Here is a 15,524-nt window from a genome sequence, read left to right on the forward strand (position 1 = left end):
CTATAATGGACCAATTGAGGCCCTAGCCATTCTGAAAAAATGAAATTCCGATAAAAGTGACATCTGGACTTACCCCTGCTATCCCGGACTTTTTCCAATATATCAGACATTAGTCTGGATTGCACCAGCGGTTTTCAAACTGTTTTCAGTACCATATCAGTACTGTACTGTATTATACATTCACTGCAGTAATAAAATGGTATATATAATAATAATACTATACACTGATAAACATGTCTTTTATTTACCTTATTGTGGCAAACATAGCTGAAGTGGTCAGGCAATCTGGACTGCTCCTGGATTGGACTTTTTCCAATAGATAGGAATATAGTATGGCAGTCTCTCGATTCCGATAAAAGCGATTTCTGGTCTGTTGAAGTCTGTTACATTGAGGTTTTACTGTACATATATATATATATATATATATATATATATTTATAAACATTTTTGAGTTGGAGGTGTTAGTTGTAGCTTTCATTAACTTTTTCACTGCAAAAGTCTCTCTGAACAAGAAAAAAATAGTTGAGTGGTGCAACAGCAACAATAATATAAAGCACCTTCCAAGGGAGACATGTTTTTTATATCTTATTTGTGCAACTTACTGACAAATTTTCCTCATTTTAGGGGCAATCTGATAGTAAAAGGGATAATGATAATTCTATATAACCTCAACAGCTCAAAAAGTCTCTGCTGAACTGAATTAAATTATCTTTACATAGCAAGAATGAAGTGAAAAATAAAAAGGTTTCATGAGATTGAAGGAGTTTTCCATAATCCAAAAATATTAAAAGGGAAGATGTGGAAGTAAGAGAATTGGGCTGTCTTAAAATATTCGTCCTTTTTATTTTCCTGTAGATGGATCATACTAGCTCCATCAGTTTGATGATGATGGTGATGATGATGATAATAATGTTGATGATTCTCCCTATTTACAGTACCAGCTGTATTTAAAAAGAAAAAAGAAAAAGCTATGGTAATTTTGGCATGCCTGTGTGACTTCCATTTATGAATCCTAGTATAAGAATAGTGGACATTTTGTTGCATGTAAAATGCTGTATTAAATGTACCTTTGAGCTATCATGACAGTAGTTGAGGTTACTGAGGGCTTGAAAGGGATGGTTTTATTGATTTATGCATATAATATTGCCTTTGGCTTGCATGGCAGTGTTTTAGTTTGTAGCATGGTGCCTGTGTGCTTGCTTGCAGTATCTGTGGTAGACAGTTTTAACCATTTACGTAATTTTTATTTTTAGTTATATTTTAACTTACCCATAGAATTGTCTTGGTTAAACAGAGACATGTTTATCATTGTACAATCAGGAACAAAAGTTGGTCTACTATTCCACTACATCTGCTTGACTCTAAGGATATGTTTTCCATAATTCTCACTAACACATCGTATCAAAGAGAATCTTGTATGGGTAGAGGATCATATCTTTCCTCTTTTTGGATACATCAGCCAACAGAGGAAAGTGAGAAGCAGCAGAAATGAAATATTAGGTGATCTTTGTTCCTAACTGTGCCATTATTTTTATTTAGCAGCAGCAGCAGTTGTGTGTTTTTCGGTGGAGTCCGTGTTCTAGCTTGTGTAGTTATGTTAAAGACACGTAGTAAGTGTTGTTATGACAATATTCATCATGATTTAGGCTTATTTAGTGTATCTCTGTAGTCGGAAGCTTTGGTGGTCACACAAGCATTTATTCATTGTGGAATATTGAGTTGTTCATGTTTGATATAAAGCTCATAATCATTGTGTTCAGAGTACTTACAGTAGAGATTGCTGCTAATTCAGTGCAATAATTTTCTAATACATCTGAATATTTTACATAGTGGTATTGATATTACCTTGGTCATAAGTTACTGGAAGTCAGCTGTGCTTTATGATGCACTTGTCTCATTTCTGTAATTGTTTGCTGTAGCTAATAGTTTGTCATGTTGTTAAGTGTAAGGCAGTCTGTTTTAATCAATAATCCTTGTCAGGTAGGAGTTAAGAAAGTGTAGGACTAGCATTTGTTATGAAATATAGAGGAGTGTTGGTGTCAGACAGTAAGGGATGTTGAAGAGGGGTGAAGATGTGTTCATCAGTTTTTGCATTTAAGCCCTTGAATGTGGGTGACATCCATTTTAGTTGATTCTTGATTCTACCAGTTAATTTTATTCACATTCGGAAAGGCATGGCATATCAGAGAGCTTTTTAAGGCTATACTGTTTGTAGCCTTATCCCCCCAATTCAAAAAATCACTCTTAAACTGAATAAACTCATCAGGAAATGGCAAGAATGAAATTTAAAAAAGACATCCTTTAGCTCAGTAAGAACACATTGAGCTGAGTGATATTTTCTTTTTCCTTACCTGATGATATTATCCATTTTTGTTAGAGCTTTTGAAGTGAAAAGGTTAGATAAGGCCTAATAAATCCACATCTGTGTGAGTGGCTTTGCAAAGTTGAATAATGTTGTCAAGTAACAGTAATAATAAGCTAAAAAGGACATCATCTGGATTCAGAGGGTTGATGAAGGTATCAGATTTCAGTGGTGGATCCAGAATTTAGGAAAGGGGGGGGGGGGGCTGTTTGTCAATGTAAGGGGCACCGAGCACCGAGGGCGCAAGGCAATAAGCAAGGGGGTCTGGGGTGAGTGGTAGCTCCCCCAGCGGGGTCCGGGGCAGAGCCCCGGCCACAAAACGCTTTTTAACATTTCACAAGCATTTTGAAAGCATTCTGGGGCAAGTTGTTGTACTTTTATGACGGCTAATATTTAAACCTGTAACCAATAATCCGTGTTAGATGGAAACAAGTTACAGATCTGTACCAACTGAAATTAGAATGTATTATAGATTCAAAAAATTCTCTACCAATTAATCAAAATTAAAATATATATAGATTCAAAGTGTTCAACATACAAATCTTGTTTCATTATTTTACACATTTACCTGCGTACTAATTTCTCTCTCTTGTATTCGTAGCCACTTTCAGCCCATTGTTTCATTGTTTGGATTTCATTATTTTAGGTTTGATTCCTTAAAATCTGTTCTTTATAATATTAATGATAATAATAATAATAATAATAATTATTATTATTATTATTATTATGGCTTTTTATTTTTACTGACACTGATAATTGATAATAATCAGCTCTTAGGGGCACCATTCATAGCTGAATGGGGCAGCGGCCGCTTCCCCCCTGGATCCGCCACTGTCAGATTTGGTATGGTGAAGATGTTAGGCAGTGATGCAGCTAAGGCGTTAGTAAGTAATGAACTGTTAGATGATGGTGTGGTTAATGTTAGACAAAAATGCATCTAAGTGTTAGCCAGTAATAATGTTAGATGGTGGTGTGGGTTAAGGTACTGGACAGTGATGCATTTAACATGCTATTCACTGACTAAAAGAGAAGATGGTGTAAGTAGATGGTTGAGTAGATGAATGCATTAAACAGTGATGCAGTTAAGGTGTTATATAACAGTAAAAGATGAATGTCAGATTATTATTCATTTATTTATTTATTAGTTAATTTTTAGACGATTGAGCACTGAGATGATGGGAAATAATGTGAATAAGGATGTTAGACAACTGTTACAAGTGTTAGAATATTGTGCTCTAAGGTATTAGATTTTACAGATGTTAAAGCATTATGCATTATAAGACAAATATTACAGGTGTTAGAGAACTACACAAGTAAGGTACTAGACAGTGATGAACTTTTTGGACCGTGGTGCAGGTGAAAGTGTTACCAGTAACCAGTGATGGTGTTGGCTGGTGCATAGTTACAGCATTTTAGATAAGTAAGATGTTGATAACTGCATATTCGGTACAAATGAAAAACGTTAGCAACGGTGTTAGACTAGGGAGTAGACCGTAGCACCAGTTGAGCAGGGTGGAACTCTCAGGGTGGTTGGAGAGCTGATGACAGGGAGAGTTGGAGCTCCCGTTTCATCAGCCCTCGGGACTAGCTTCTGACCATCCCCCTTTGCTGAATTAAAGTAGGCCAGCATGCTCCTCAATACAAGTTCCTCTAGCTGTCAGCACCAAACTATGTGCACATTACACACTACACTTCCTATTAAAAAGTTAAACTTAAAATTGCGTCGACTCAACAAGCAGTGGAGTCGGGGGGAGGGGGGGGGGCTCAAAGCCCCAACCATCTGCCCCTCTCCTGATGATGACTAAACAAGATGCCTGGAACCACTGTCTGACTTCTTATTTCTGCAACATTCGCCACTTTTCCTCCTTGTCTCTGTTGAACACCAGTTCTCTTCCCCTAAACTTCACCTTCTCTTCCTAACAGTGACTCAGCTGTCTGAGACAACTGGTAGCAAACCCTTCTTTGTAACTTAAAATGGCATCAGTTCAACAAGCCTCAGAGTTCCTGGTGGGGGGGGGGGAGCATCAAAGCCCCCACCATCTGCCTCTTTGCTGGTGACGACCAAGCAAGTTGCCTGGAAACACTGTCTGACCCGCTTCTTCTCCATTTCTGCAATATTCGTGGCCTTTCCCTTAACTTTTTCTCTGTTGAGCACCATCTCTCCTCCCCTAAACCTCACCTTGTCTTCCTAACAGAGACTCAACTGTCTGAGATGACTGATAGCAAACCCTTCTCTCTATCCTCCTACTTTCTCTGTACTGATTTCAAAGCCAAAGGTGGCTGTTGTGTATATGTATGCAACAACATACCTTGCTCTCTTGTTCCTGAACTTGAATCCCCTGAATTCTCTACTTTCTGGCTTCAGCAATCCTGTCATTCTCTGAGCAAATATAGCTGTACTGTTTACTTGTCCCCTGATTCTACTGACTGTTGAAAATTCTTTGACTGTCTTACATCTAAGATGGAATACTTCCTATCAGTTTCTCCTTTCTCTGAAATCTCCATTCTAGGAGACTTCAGTGTTCACCACCACCTTTAACTCTCCTGTCATTTCACTGATCCGCTTGATGAACATGTGGGGGCAGGGCAGCTCAGTGGTAGAGTGCCTGACTTGAGACCGAAGGGTCGAGAGTTTGTGCCCTGCCTGAGTAACTGCTCTTCTGGGAGAGGTCACTCTCTCTTGTCACCTAGTGGGGGTATATGATCTATCAAGGCCTAGCCCTGGGAATTCATTTCCCCATATTATAAATTAAGAAAAAAATAATAATGAACAAGCCTACATCTTTCCTATCCTTCATGACCGAAAGCTGCTTCTACAGCACCCTACCCATTTTCTGGTGCCGGACATCGTTTCCATGATGAGTTGTAGTCTCACACCATTTTTACATATTACATACAAAGGTGTTTAGACATAATTAAAGAGTGTGTAATAGAGTGTGATGATAATCAGCCAAACACCATCTTACTGTAAGTGTGGCCTGGGAAAGGATGAGAGTCCAGACTTGCAAAGCCTAGCATTTGCTATCATAAACAACGAGGGTAAGGGAAGGCGATAGAGAAATATGAATTGTATATGTATTTAAAGTCTTGGGGAAACATTTACCCTGTTGGTAAATTTTATTGTAATCAATACTACTTTATTGAGGTGTATAATGTGCACGGTAAAGTTGTGATACTTCTATTCATGTATAAATCCCAGTTGTCTGTGGAGTTTGACACCTCTATATTTATGCTGACCTAGGGCCACTGCCAGCGGGGAAGCCAGCCAGCCAGAGCAGAACGCACTTATTATTCAAACGAGAGGGACGTAATACTCGTAGTTCTCATTGTGTCACAGTTGTATCTTTCTGTGGCCAATAAAGAGCGATAAATCTGCTCAGTTTTCAGTTCACCTGCACACGCTACCTATCTACCATTCCTTCAACAAGATCTACACCGATTCCCACCATCTCCAGTGTGTGAGAAGACATTTGGTGGAAAGTGTCACCCGGAAGTGAATTCGACAAGGTGGAATAATACAAACCTGCTTGGAACAGTGCGGTCACACCTGAGCTGATACATAATATTGGTGATCAGCTGTGTGGGGTTCCAACTAGCTGATACATATTGGTGGCCAGTGGTGGTACTCCTACCATCTGATACAGCCATGTCTCTGAATGTCTTGGAGAGAGTTCCAGCATACTTGGCCTCTTCCTTACAACCAATCTTTCTGTTTACACTGTTAAACATTCCTCTCCAGTGGACTTTTCCAGTCATAACCTTATCACCTTAACGTGTCCTATGGCTCCAGTAAGGCCTGTGGACCCTCCAAAGAAGCATCGGTTGTTGCACATTGGAGCTGCTGGTTGGGAGGCCCTCAGGCAGTGCTTGTTTGAATTTCCCAGGAATGATTATTGCTTCTATGGCCGAGAGGCAGCTGGGCAAGGAAGCATACATTCCTTTCTTATATCCTGTGACTAATGCAGAAAAACCATGGTTTAATCACACTTGTTCTAATGCTGTCCACAACAAGAAGGCCTTCAAAAGGAACTGGAGCCAACTCACCCCTGAATCTCATCTCTTTTATGTGTCTGCCCGGAATCGTGCTAAATCTGTTCTTCACTGTGCAAAAAATAATTTCACTCATACTAAATGCTCTGCACTCTCCAACTCGAATTCTTCCCATTCCTTTTGGCACCTTGCCAAAAACCTTTCTAACAACTTTACCTCACCATCCTTCCCTCCTCCTTCCCTTCTCTTTTCCTGTCTGAAGGTTCTGTAGCTATTTCTTCTACAGATAAAGCAGAACTCTTTGCTCAGACTTTCTCCTCCAGTTCCACCTTAGACGATTCTGGTGCTGTTCCTCCGTCACTTCCCTCCTCTGACTTCCCCGTGACTGACATTAAAATTACTTCAGTTGGTGTATTTTCTGCTATCACTGGCCTCAGTACTAACAAGGTGTATGGGCCTGATGGGGTCCCTGCTATTGTCCTCAGGAACTGCGTTTCTGTGCTTACATCCTGCCGAGGTAAACTCATCTGCCTTTGTCTGTCAACTTGTACCTTTTCTTCTTTCTGGAAGTTTCCTCTCATTCAGCCTGTCCCAAAGAATGGTGACCATTCCTAGTCCTCTATCACCCTATTGCTTTAACATCCTGTGTTTCAAGAGTTTTCAAGTCTTTTCTTTAAAAATTTTTTAGAACATCTTTCCTATCATGACCTTTCTGATCGTCAGTTTGGGTTCCATTAGGGACACTTCATTGGATATCTGCTCACCTACCTTTCATAATCCTGGTCATCCTCCTTTCGGGACTTTGGCAAAAACTTTGCCATTGCACATGGCATCTCAAAGGCTTTCGATCTAGTATGGCATAAATCTTTAATTTCCAAAGTGCCCTCTTACAGTTTCTATCCTTCTGACTGTGCCTTCATCTCTAGCTTCCTATCTGGTCATTCTATAGCTGCTGTTGTAGGCTATCAATAGTGGTGTTTCTCAGGGCTCTGTAATATCACCAACTCTCCTCCCTTTATTCATCAATGACCTTCTTAGAAGTACATCTAACCCTGTCCGTTCATACAGTGATGACTCCACCCGTCATCTTTCCACTCTCTTCCCACAGGATCCATCTCAGCAGTAACTTCTACAAATAAGGGATGAGGCTGTGGCATACCTAATGTCTGACTTGGCTCATATGTCTGCCTGGGGTAAAAGTAATCTTGTTGTTTTGAATGCATCAAAACTAATTTCTTACATCTATTAACCCAACAGAATCTTCCACAGGAGTACCCTCTAATTTTTAACAATATCCAGTTCAATCCTGCATCATCTTTTAACATACTTGGAGTTTCATTCTCCCAGGATTTATCCTGGAAAGATCATACTACCTCTGGTGTAAAATCTGCTTCCAAGAGATTATGTGTGAAGTTGATTCCATGCCTGCTTTACTGCTGCACAGTGGTTGACTTTACACAAGGGTTTTATTTGCCCTTATGTAGAATACAATTCTCATGTGCAAGGAGGCTCCTCACAACTCTTCTCAACGTGGTGGAGTCAAAGGCTTTTTGTCTCATTAACTCTCCTCCTCTTCCTGGCTCTCTTCAACCTCTTTCTCCTTGCCTTACTGTTGCATCTTAATCTCTTTTCTGTCACTGCTTCAATGGTCACTGTTCCTCTGATGTGTCTGCATGTATCCCTCCACCACTTTGGTGGCTGTATAGCACCCATCTAGCAACAAACTCTCATCCCTTTTCTGTCCAACTCTCTAATTCAAAGGTTAACCATTACTCTCAATCCTTCATGTATGCAACAGGTCAACTCTGGAACTGCTTCCCTCTGTCTGTATATCCCACTGCCTATGATTCCATCCCTTCAAGCGCAGTGTATTCAGGCATCTCAAACTGAATAGATCTTGAATTTGGCATTCTGTTAACTTGTTTTCATATTTTTCTTGGAGGGAACAGTTTATGTGCTCCTGGCCTTTGGTTCATTTTTCCTTGCATTTAAAAAAAAGTGATGGAGATATTAATGATTGGTACAATTAAAGATGTTAGATAGTGATAATGTTGATATTTTTTTAGTTAATGTTTTAGATGATTTTTGAATGGTTAGGCAAGGTTTGGTTACATTAGGGTAAATACGATAAGGTTTGGCCAAGGATGAGATGGAGGGATGGAGTGGAGAGGTATATGAGGGAGGGGGTGTGAGCTGGGAGCAGGGCAATGAAATGGAGGGGGACAGGGCGACATGGAGGCGATTTGTTTGTGGCCACCTCATATGGGATTAAGGCGTCTGGCAATAGATAGATAGATAGTTTGGTTATGTTAAATTAGGTTTAGTTTGGTCAGTTTAGGTTAAGTTGGAGTAGGTTAAGTTAGGTTGATGAGGTTAGGTTACATTTGGTTAAGTTAGATATGGTGTGATCTGACTGGAAGGTATGAGACATTGTGTTTTATGCAACTGACCATTTTCCTCCTATCTACCCCTAATCCCACCCCACTCCAGCGTGAGAAGGAGAGAGGATCACACATATCATACATGTTCCGGCTTCCCTTCGCGGCGGGCAGTGTGTTCTCTGCAAGCATGCTGGACACGCTGCTGTACCAGGCGTTTGTGAAGGATTATCTCATAACCTTTGTTAGGCTTCTCCTGGGGGTTGATCAGGCTCCAGGATCTGGATTCCTCACATCAGTAAGTCATTGAGTATGAACATCTTTACTAGCTTCTTCAGCTCAGTGATGTACTTCTTACAGTATTTACTCCTGGTATCCTAAAATAATTTTGGAGAGATTTTTCAAACTGGAGGAGTTAGATATAGGTTTAACCCTGGAACAGTATCATCTGACCCAAGAGACCCAATTTTGGAAAATCAATAAAAGATATAAAATGCTATTATCTTATAAAAACAATTACATTCCTATAGTTTTTAACATTCCTACTCTATATTAAATGCCCAAATACTGAAATATTTATTTTATAATTCTCTAAGTGGAAGGTAGGTACTGAAAAAAGTAGCAAAAAATGCCATTTTTTTTTTTATATGCCTTCAAAAAATTAGTACACACACACACACACACAAGTGCATATCAGGAAAGGAGAAAATAGACATAAATGATTACTTAACATATGGAGAAGTATCAGCAAGAGGACACTGCAAAACACTGCATAAGAAGAGAGGTGATAAAGACGTAAGGAAATTCAGTTTCCCAAACAGAGCAATTGATCAATGGAATGCACTACCGAATGAAATAGTGTGTGCCAAAACAATTCACAAATTTAAGGATATGTACGATAAATATGGTTTAAGACACGGGACAGTACGAGCTTGACACATTCCTGTAAAAATACAATTAGGTAAGGTAGGTAAGAACACACAAAAGACAGCGTCTGGACTTTGGACTGGTTATTCTTCACTGATTGCTAGTTACACATCAGATTTGAAGTCCATACCATCACTGAGACCTTCATGGGAAGTAGGGCAAAGAAAGGGACAGCTAAGTTTTGGAAAAAGTATGTATTGAGCAAAAAAAAAAAAAAAATGAAATGAAAAAAAGGTATGTGACAAAGCAGTACTGTGCTGTATGTTGTATGTTGTATATTAGTACTTAAGCTGTTAGAAAATCATCGGACTGTAACAAGAATAAAGAAATAACTGCATCGCCATACTAAAGGAGTGACATGAGCTAAAGATAGCTTGCACCCCCTCAGTGCAAGGGATCTGTCTTATACTAAGTAAAATCTGGCTGAGGCAAGAATAAAATAAAACGTACATCACCATACAGAAGGAGTTAAACGAGTTAAAGTTGCCGTAGCTTTTTTCTCCTCAGTACAAAGGCTCAATTTTATAGTAAATAAAATGCCATTGAGTTGTAGGAAAAAAATAAATAAATAAATTGCAATATATTCAAGGGATTTAGTACACATTTTCATATTGCATGTACATTAAGACTACCTCTCATAAGTATTCCCTACTGTAACCCAACCCAACCTCCATTCCCACAGATGAAGATTGGAAAGCAGGACTTGTGGATTCGAACATATGGGCGTTTGTACCAGAAGCTGTGCTCCACCACATGTGAAATTCCCATCGGTATATACCGCACCATTGACACCAGCAACATGGAGCCTGGCAACAGTGTAAGTCAGTGGTAGTTTAGTTTTGCTTATTATTTGATTGCTTCACTAATAACTCCTTCACTAAGATGACAAAATGTATCCCATCATAATCCCTTCAGCTCTACATTCTAATCAGATATGGTCAATAAGGGTTTACATTTGAGGTGTGGTTGGAATTTTTTTCTCACATAATGAGAGTTGGGGGTGCAAATCATCACTCTTGCCTGATGTATGTGGAGCTCCTGATGAGGCAGTGAAGGATTGGACGATAGATAGTGCTTCCTACAAACAATTTTACCCAACTTAGGATCTGTTGTAGTGAGGGGGTTAATCAAGGGTGCTACCTACCAGTGGATGATGGATGGACGGACTACCTACCAGTACCTAACCCCTCCCATTTGAGAAGTCTCTCCTTAACTGAATGAAATTATTCAGTAGCAGCAGGAAGATAAATTATGTTCGCAGGCTGAAATGGTTAATCTGAGTACCATTAAAGGAATTTATTTATTAATTTTTTTCAACTCTAGTAGTGGAGAGCCCATGTATGCAATATCTAACCATTCGAGAGTGAAAATTCTGTCCTAATGTGAATAACAGCATCTGAAAGCAGCACCAGTCGAACAGGGTGGTACTCCCAAGGTGGATGGAAAACTGATGACATTGAGAACTGGACCTTCTGTTTCATCAGCCCTCAGGACTAACTTCTGACCATCCCCCTCTGCTGAATTTTTTCAGTGTTTCAGTAACACAGAGAGTAGGCCAGCATGCTTTCCAATACAAGTTCCTCTATCAACACCAAACTACAGGCATATTACACACTTCACTTCCTATTCAAATATTGTTAAAAATGGCATCTCATCACCAAGCCTCTGAGTTGCCTGGGTGGGGACCATGCAAATCCCCACCATCTGCATCTCTCCTGGCGATGACCAAGTAAGATGCCCGGAACCACTGTCTGGCTCATTTCTTCATTTCTGCAACATTTGCAACTTTTCCTTTAACTTTCTCTCTGTTGAATACCATCACTCCTTCTCTAAACCTCACCTTCTCTTCCTCACAGAGACTCAACTCTCTGAAGTGACTGATAGCAAACCCCTCTCTGTATCTTCCTTCTTTCTCTATACCCATATCAAAGCCAAAGGTGCTTATTGTGTGTATGTACACAACAACATATCTTGCTCCCATGTTCCTGAACTTGAATCGTCTGAATTCTCTATTTTCTGGCTTCGGATGTCCTGTCATTTTCTGACAAAATATATTTGTGCTTTTCCTTATCCCCTAATTCTACTGACTCTGAAAAACTCCTCGACTATCTTACATCTAGGATGCAACACATCGTATCAATTTCTCCATTCTCTGGAATCTCCATTTTAGGTTATTTCAGTATTCACCACCACCTTTGGCTTCCCTCTCCTTCATTGATCCACCTGGTGTACAAGCTTACATCTTTTCTATCCTTAATGATATAGAGCAGCTTGTACAGCACCCTCTCCGTATTCCTGACTGCCTTGGAGAGAGTTCCAGTATTTTGATTACTCTCTGTATAAACTAAATTATCCAAATATTACCAAATATATCTGTGTAGTGTATCAGTCCCCCAGTGCTTCTTCAGAACCCAGTGTATTTGACTTCATATCCACACTGTTGAGTAATATTAACCTTATACCCTTAGTACCAAAATATCCATTTGGCTTGATTTTAATGTACATAATGTAGAATGGTTATTGCATTCTGCCAGGACTGACAATTATGCTGGTCTAGAGTGCAAGCTGTTTGCAGAATCGTTTAATCTCACACAGTTGGCAAAGCAGCCTACCAGAATACCAGATAATCCTGCCTTTAATGCCCATCTCTTGGATCTATTTCAGACACATAATCCAGGTCAATACAGGGGAGATGTACTGTCACCTCTTGGATCCTCTGACCACACTCTCATCAAAGCCTCTTTAGTCGACTCCCTCAGACCTCCCTGTTCTGAACCTGTCACGGTGACCCGATGGCACTTTGATAGGGCAAACTGGGATGGATTTAGAAAAGAACTTGCTGACATACCATGGCATTCTTTTTTCTTTAGTGATGTCAGTTCTACCTAGTCCCACATTAATGACTTAATACTAACTGGTATAGATATATTCATAACAAGTAAACAGTTCACTAAAAGATCAAACTCTCCAAAATGGTTTGATAGCAACTGTGCCAAAGCAATGGGCTAAAAGTCATTAGCATATAACTCTTACTTAAAATCAAAAACATCTGAATCACTCTGTCATTTTATAATTGCTAGAAACCATGCAAAAGCTGTAATAAATCTTGCTAAATCAAACTTTCTTCAAAATCAAGCATCAAAACTACTTAACAACCCTAATGACAAAAGAATATTCTGGTCATCTCTCATTTCTTTCAGTAATAACTTTAACAAGTTATCATCCATTCCCCCACTTAAATCTTCAGATGGTAACATTACAAATGACCTGCTTGGTAAAGTGAATATCTTTGCCAGTACATTTGCTAGAAATTCTACCGTGCAGGAAGTCAGCCAGAACGTCCCAATACTTGAACTTGACTCTCCTGAAATAGTTCCATTTAAAATACAGACTAGATACGTATCATCCATCCTAGACAATTTACCAACAAAGCTCCAGGCCCAGATGAATTTCCTCCAATTGTTTTGAAAAAGTGTTCCCCAGAACTTGCCTCTGTTCTAGCTAAATTTTTCAGACTATGCATACATACTTCTTCGTTCCTTAATTCATGGAAAGAAGCCAATATCCACTCAGTTCCAAAGAAAGGAAGCTCCTCTGACCCCTCAGACCAATAGCTATCACATCTTCTCGTGGTAAAGAATATGCGGTTGTAATTAATAAGCACATAGTTAAACACCTTCAATCCAACAACTTAATTAGTGATAGACAATATGGTTTTCGCCACAAAAGACCCACCATTGGTATACTCAGTCTCCTGACTCATACCATCCATCAATCAGTTGACCAACATAGAGAAACTTACACAGTAGCCCTTGATATTTCTAAAGCTTTTGACAGAGTGTGGCACCGTTCCTTGCAATACAAACTCCCTTGCTATGGACTATGGTCTTTTGTTCCTCTGTCTTCCCCATATCTCAGCAACAGAAAAATAAGAGTAAAAGTAGATGATTTGTATTCAAATTTCCACTTAGTTAATGCTGGTGTGCCACAAGGATCAATTCTGGCACCAACCATATTCCTAGTTCATACTGATGATCTCTTATATTTAAGAGTGCTGTGGTGGGACATGCAGAAGAGGTGTGTGGTGTGAGACGTGTGGGTGGTGGTGTAAGAAAAGGAAATGAATGGCGGTGCGAGGAAGTAAGTATGGCTGTGGCAGAGAAGAGACATGCATATGAAGTGTGGCTGCAGAGGAAGGATGAGATGTCATATGAGAGGTATAAAGAAAAGAGGAATAAGGCGAGAAGGGCTGTGCGTGATGCTAAAGTGGCAGCAGATGAGAGGTGGGGTAGGCGGCTGACAGAGAATTTTCAACAGAATAAGAAAATGTTTTGGAAGGAGGTGAAAAGGGTGCGAAAGGGAGAGTCTGGGAAGGAAGAACGAGTAAAAGCAGAGGATGGAAGGATGTTAATTGAGATGGATGCAGTAAGGAAGAGATGGGCAGAGTATTTTGAAAGATTGTTAAATGTAGAGGAGGAAAGGGTGGCTGAGATTGTGGCGGATAGAAGGGTGCAAGGAATAAATGTGTTGGAAGGGTTGAATGATTCTTTGATCACGAAGGAGGAAGTGGAGAAGGCTGTAAAGGAGATGAAAACAGGGAAAGCTGCAGGTATGGATGGGTGTGCTTTGGAATGCCTGAAGGGTGGTGGAGTGACTATTGTTGACTGGTTAGTAAGATTGTTGAATGTGTGCTTTGTGAAAGGTATGGTGCCAATTGACTGGGCAAGTGCTTGTGTGGTCCCGTTGTATAAAGGCAATGGTGATAAGTATGAATGTACTAGCTTTAGGGGTATAAGTCTGTTGAGTGTTGTAGGTAAGGTGTATGGTAGAGTGTTAATTATGAGAGTTTGAGAGGGTACAGAGGGAGTGATTGGTGATGAGCAGTGTGGCTTTAGGAGAGGGAGGGGATGCGTGGATCAGGTGTTTGGGGTGAGACAAGTGTGTGAAAAGTATTTAGCGAAAGGCAAGGACGTGTTTTGGGCATTTATGGATTTAGAGAAAGTGTATGATAGAATTGATAGGGAGGCTTTGTAGACTGTTTTAAGATTGTATGGACTTGATGGTAGGTTACTAAAAAGGGTGAAAAGTTTTTATGTAAATAGTAGAGCGTGTGTAAGAGTGGGAAATGCTGTGAGTGATTGGTTTCCCGTGAGAGTGGGGCTGCGACAGGGATGTGTGATGTCGCCTTGGTTGTTTAATATTTACATGGATGGTGTTGTAAGGGAGGTGAATGCAAGAGTTTTAGGTGGAGGTCTGAGTCTGGTGAATGTTGATGGTGGAGAGTGGAATCTGAAGCAGCTGCCGTTTGCAGATGATACTGCACTGGTGGCTGATTCAGAGGAGAGATTGAGACAGTTGGTAGAGGAGTTTGGAAGGGTGTGTGAAAGGAGGAAATTGAAAGTAAATGAGAATAAGAGTAAAGTGATGAAGTGTACGAGGTTGGTAGATGGTAGGGGGATGAATATAGTTTTGAATGGCGAGTTGCTTGAGGAGGTAGAGTGTTTTAAATATCTAGGGTCACATGTTGCTGTGGATGGAAGAATAGATGCAGATGTGAAGTTTAGAATAAATGAAGTAGGAAAGGTGCTGGTAGGAATGAAAAAAGTGTTTAGATGTCATTCACTTAGAATGGATGTAAAGAGAAGGCTGTATGAGGGTGTTGTGGTACCGACTGCATTGTATGGGGCTGAAACATGGAATATGGGTGTAGCAGAGAGGAAAAGTTTGAATGTAATGGAGATGAGGTGTCTGAGGAGTATGTGTGGAGTGACGCGTATGGATCGAGTGCGGAATGATGAAGTGCGAAGGAGAACTGGAGTTGTTCGGGAGATGGCTGGTAGAGTTGAGCAGAGGGTGTTGCGATGGTT

At 40.1% G+C, this 15,524-nt stretch overlaps 1 protein-coding gene across 1 annotated transcript in view; it reads left to right on the forward strand.

Annotated features, from left to right (window-relative positions):
* The window catches only part of LOC145399245 (potassium channel subfamily T member 2-like), a 340,618-nt gene that overhangs the window by 262,721 nt on the left and 62,373 nt on the right, over positions 1–15,524 (forward strand). The window contains exons 22-23 of the mRNA XM_080271933.1: positions 8,843–9,028; positions 10,340–10,474. Of these exons, the coding sequence (XP_080128059.1) occupies positions 8,843–9,028; positions 10,340–10,474 (321 nt within the window). The remainder of the gene's footprint in view (positions 1–8,842; positions 9,029–10,339; positions 10,475–15,524) is intronic.

The sequence above is a fragment of the Coenobita brevimanus genome, chromosome 48 (genome assembly GCF_032717465.1).
Source record: "Coenobita brevimanus isolate Jiangsu-jjx chromosome 48, ASM3271746v2, whole genome shotgun sequence".
Lineage (NCBI taxonomy): Eukaryota > Metazoa > Arthropoda > Malacostraca > Decapoda > Coenobitidae > Coenobita > Coenobita brevimanus.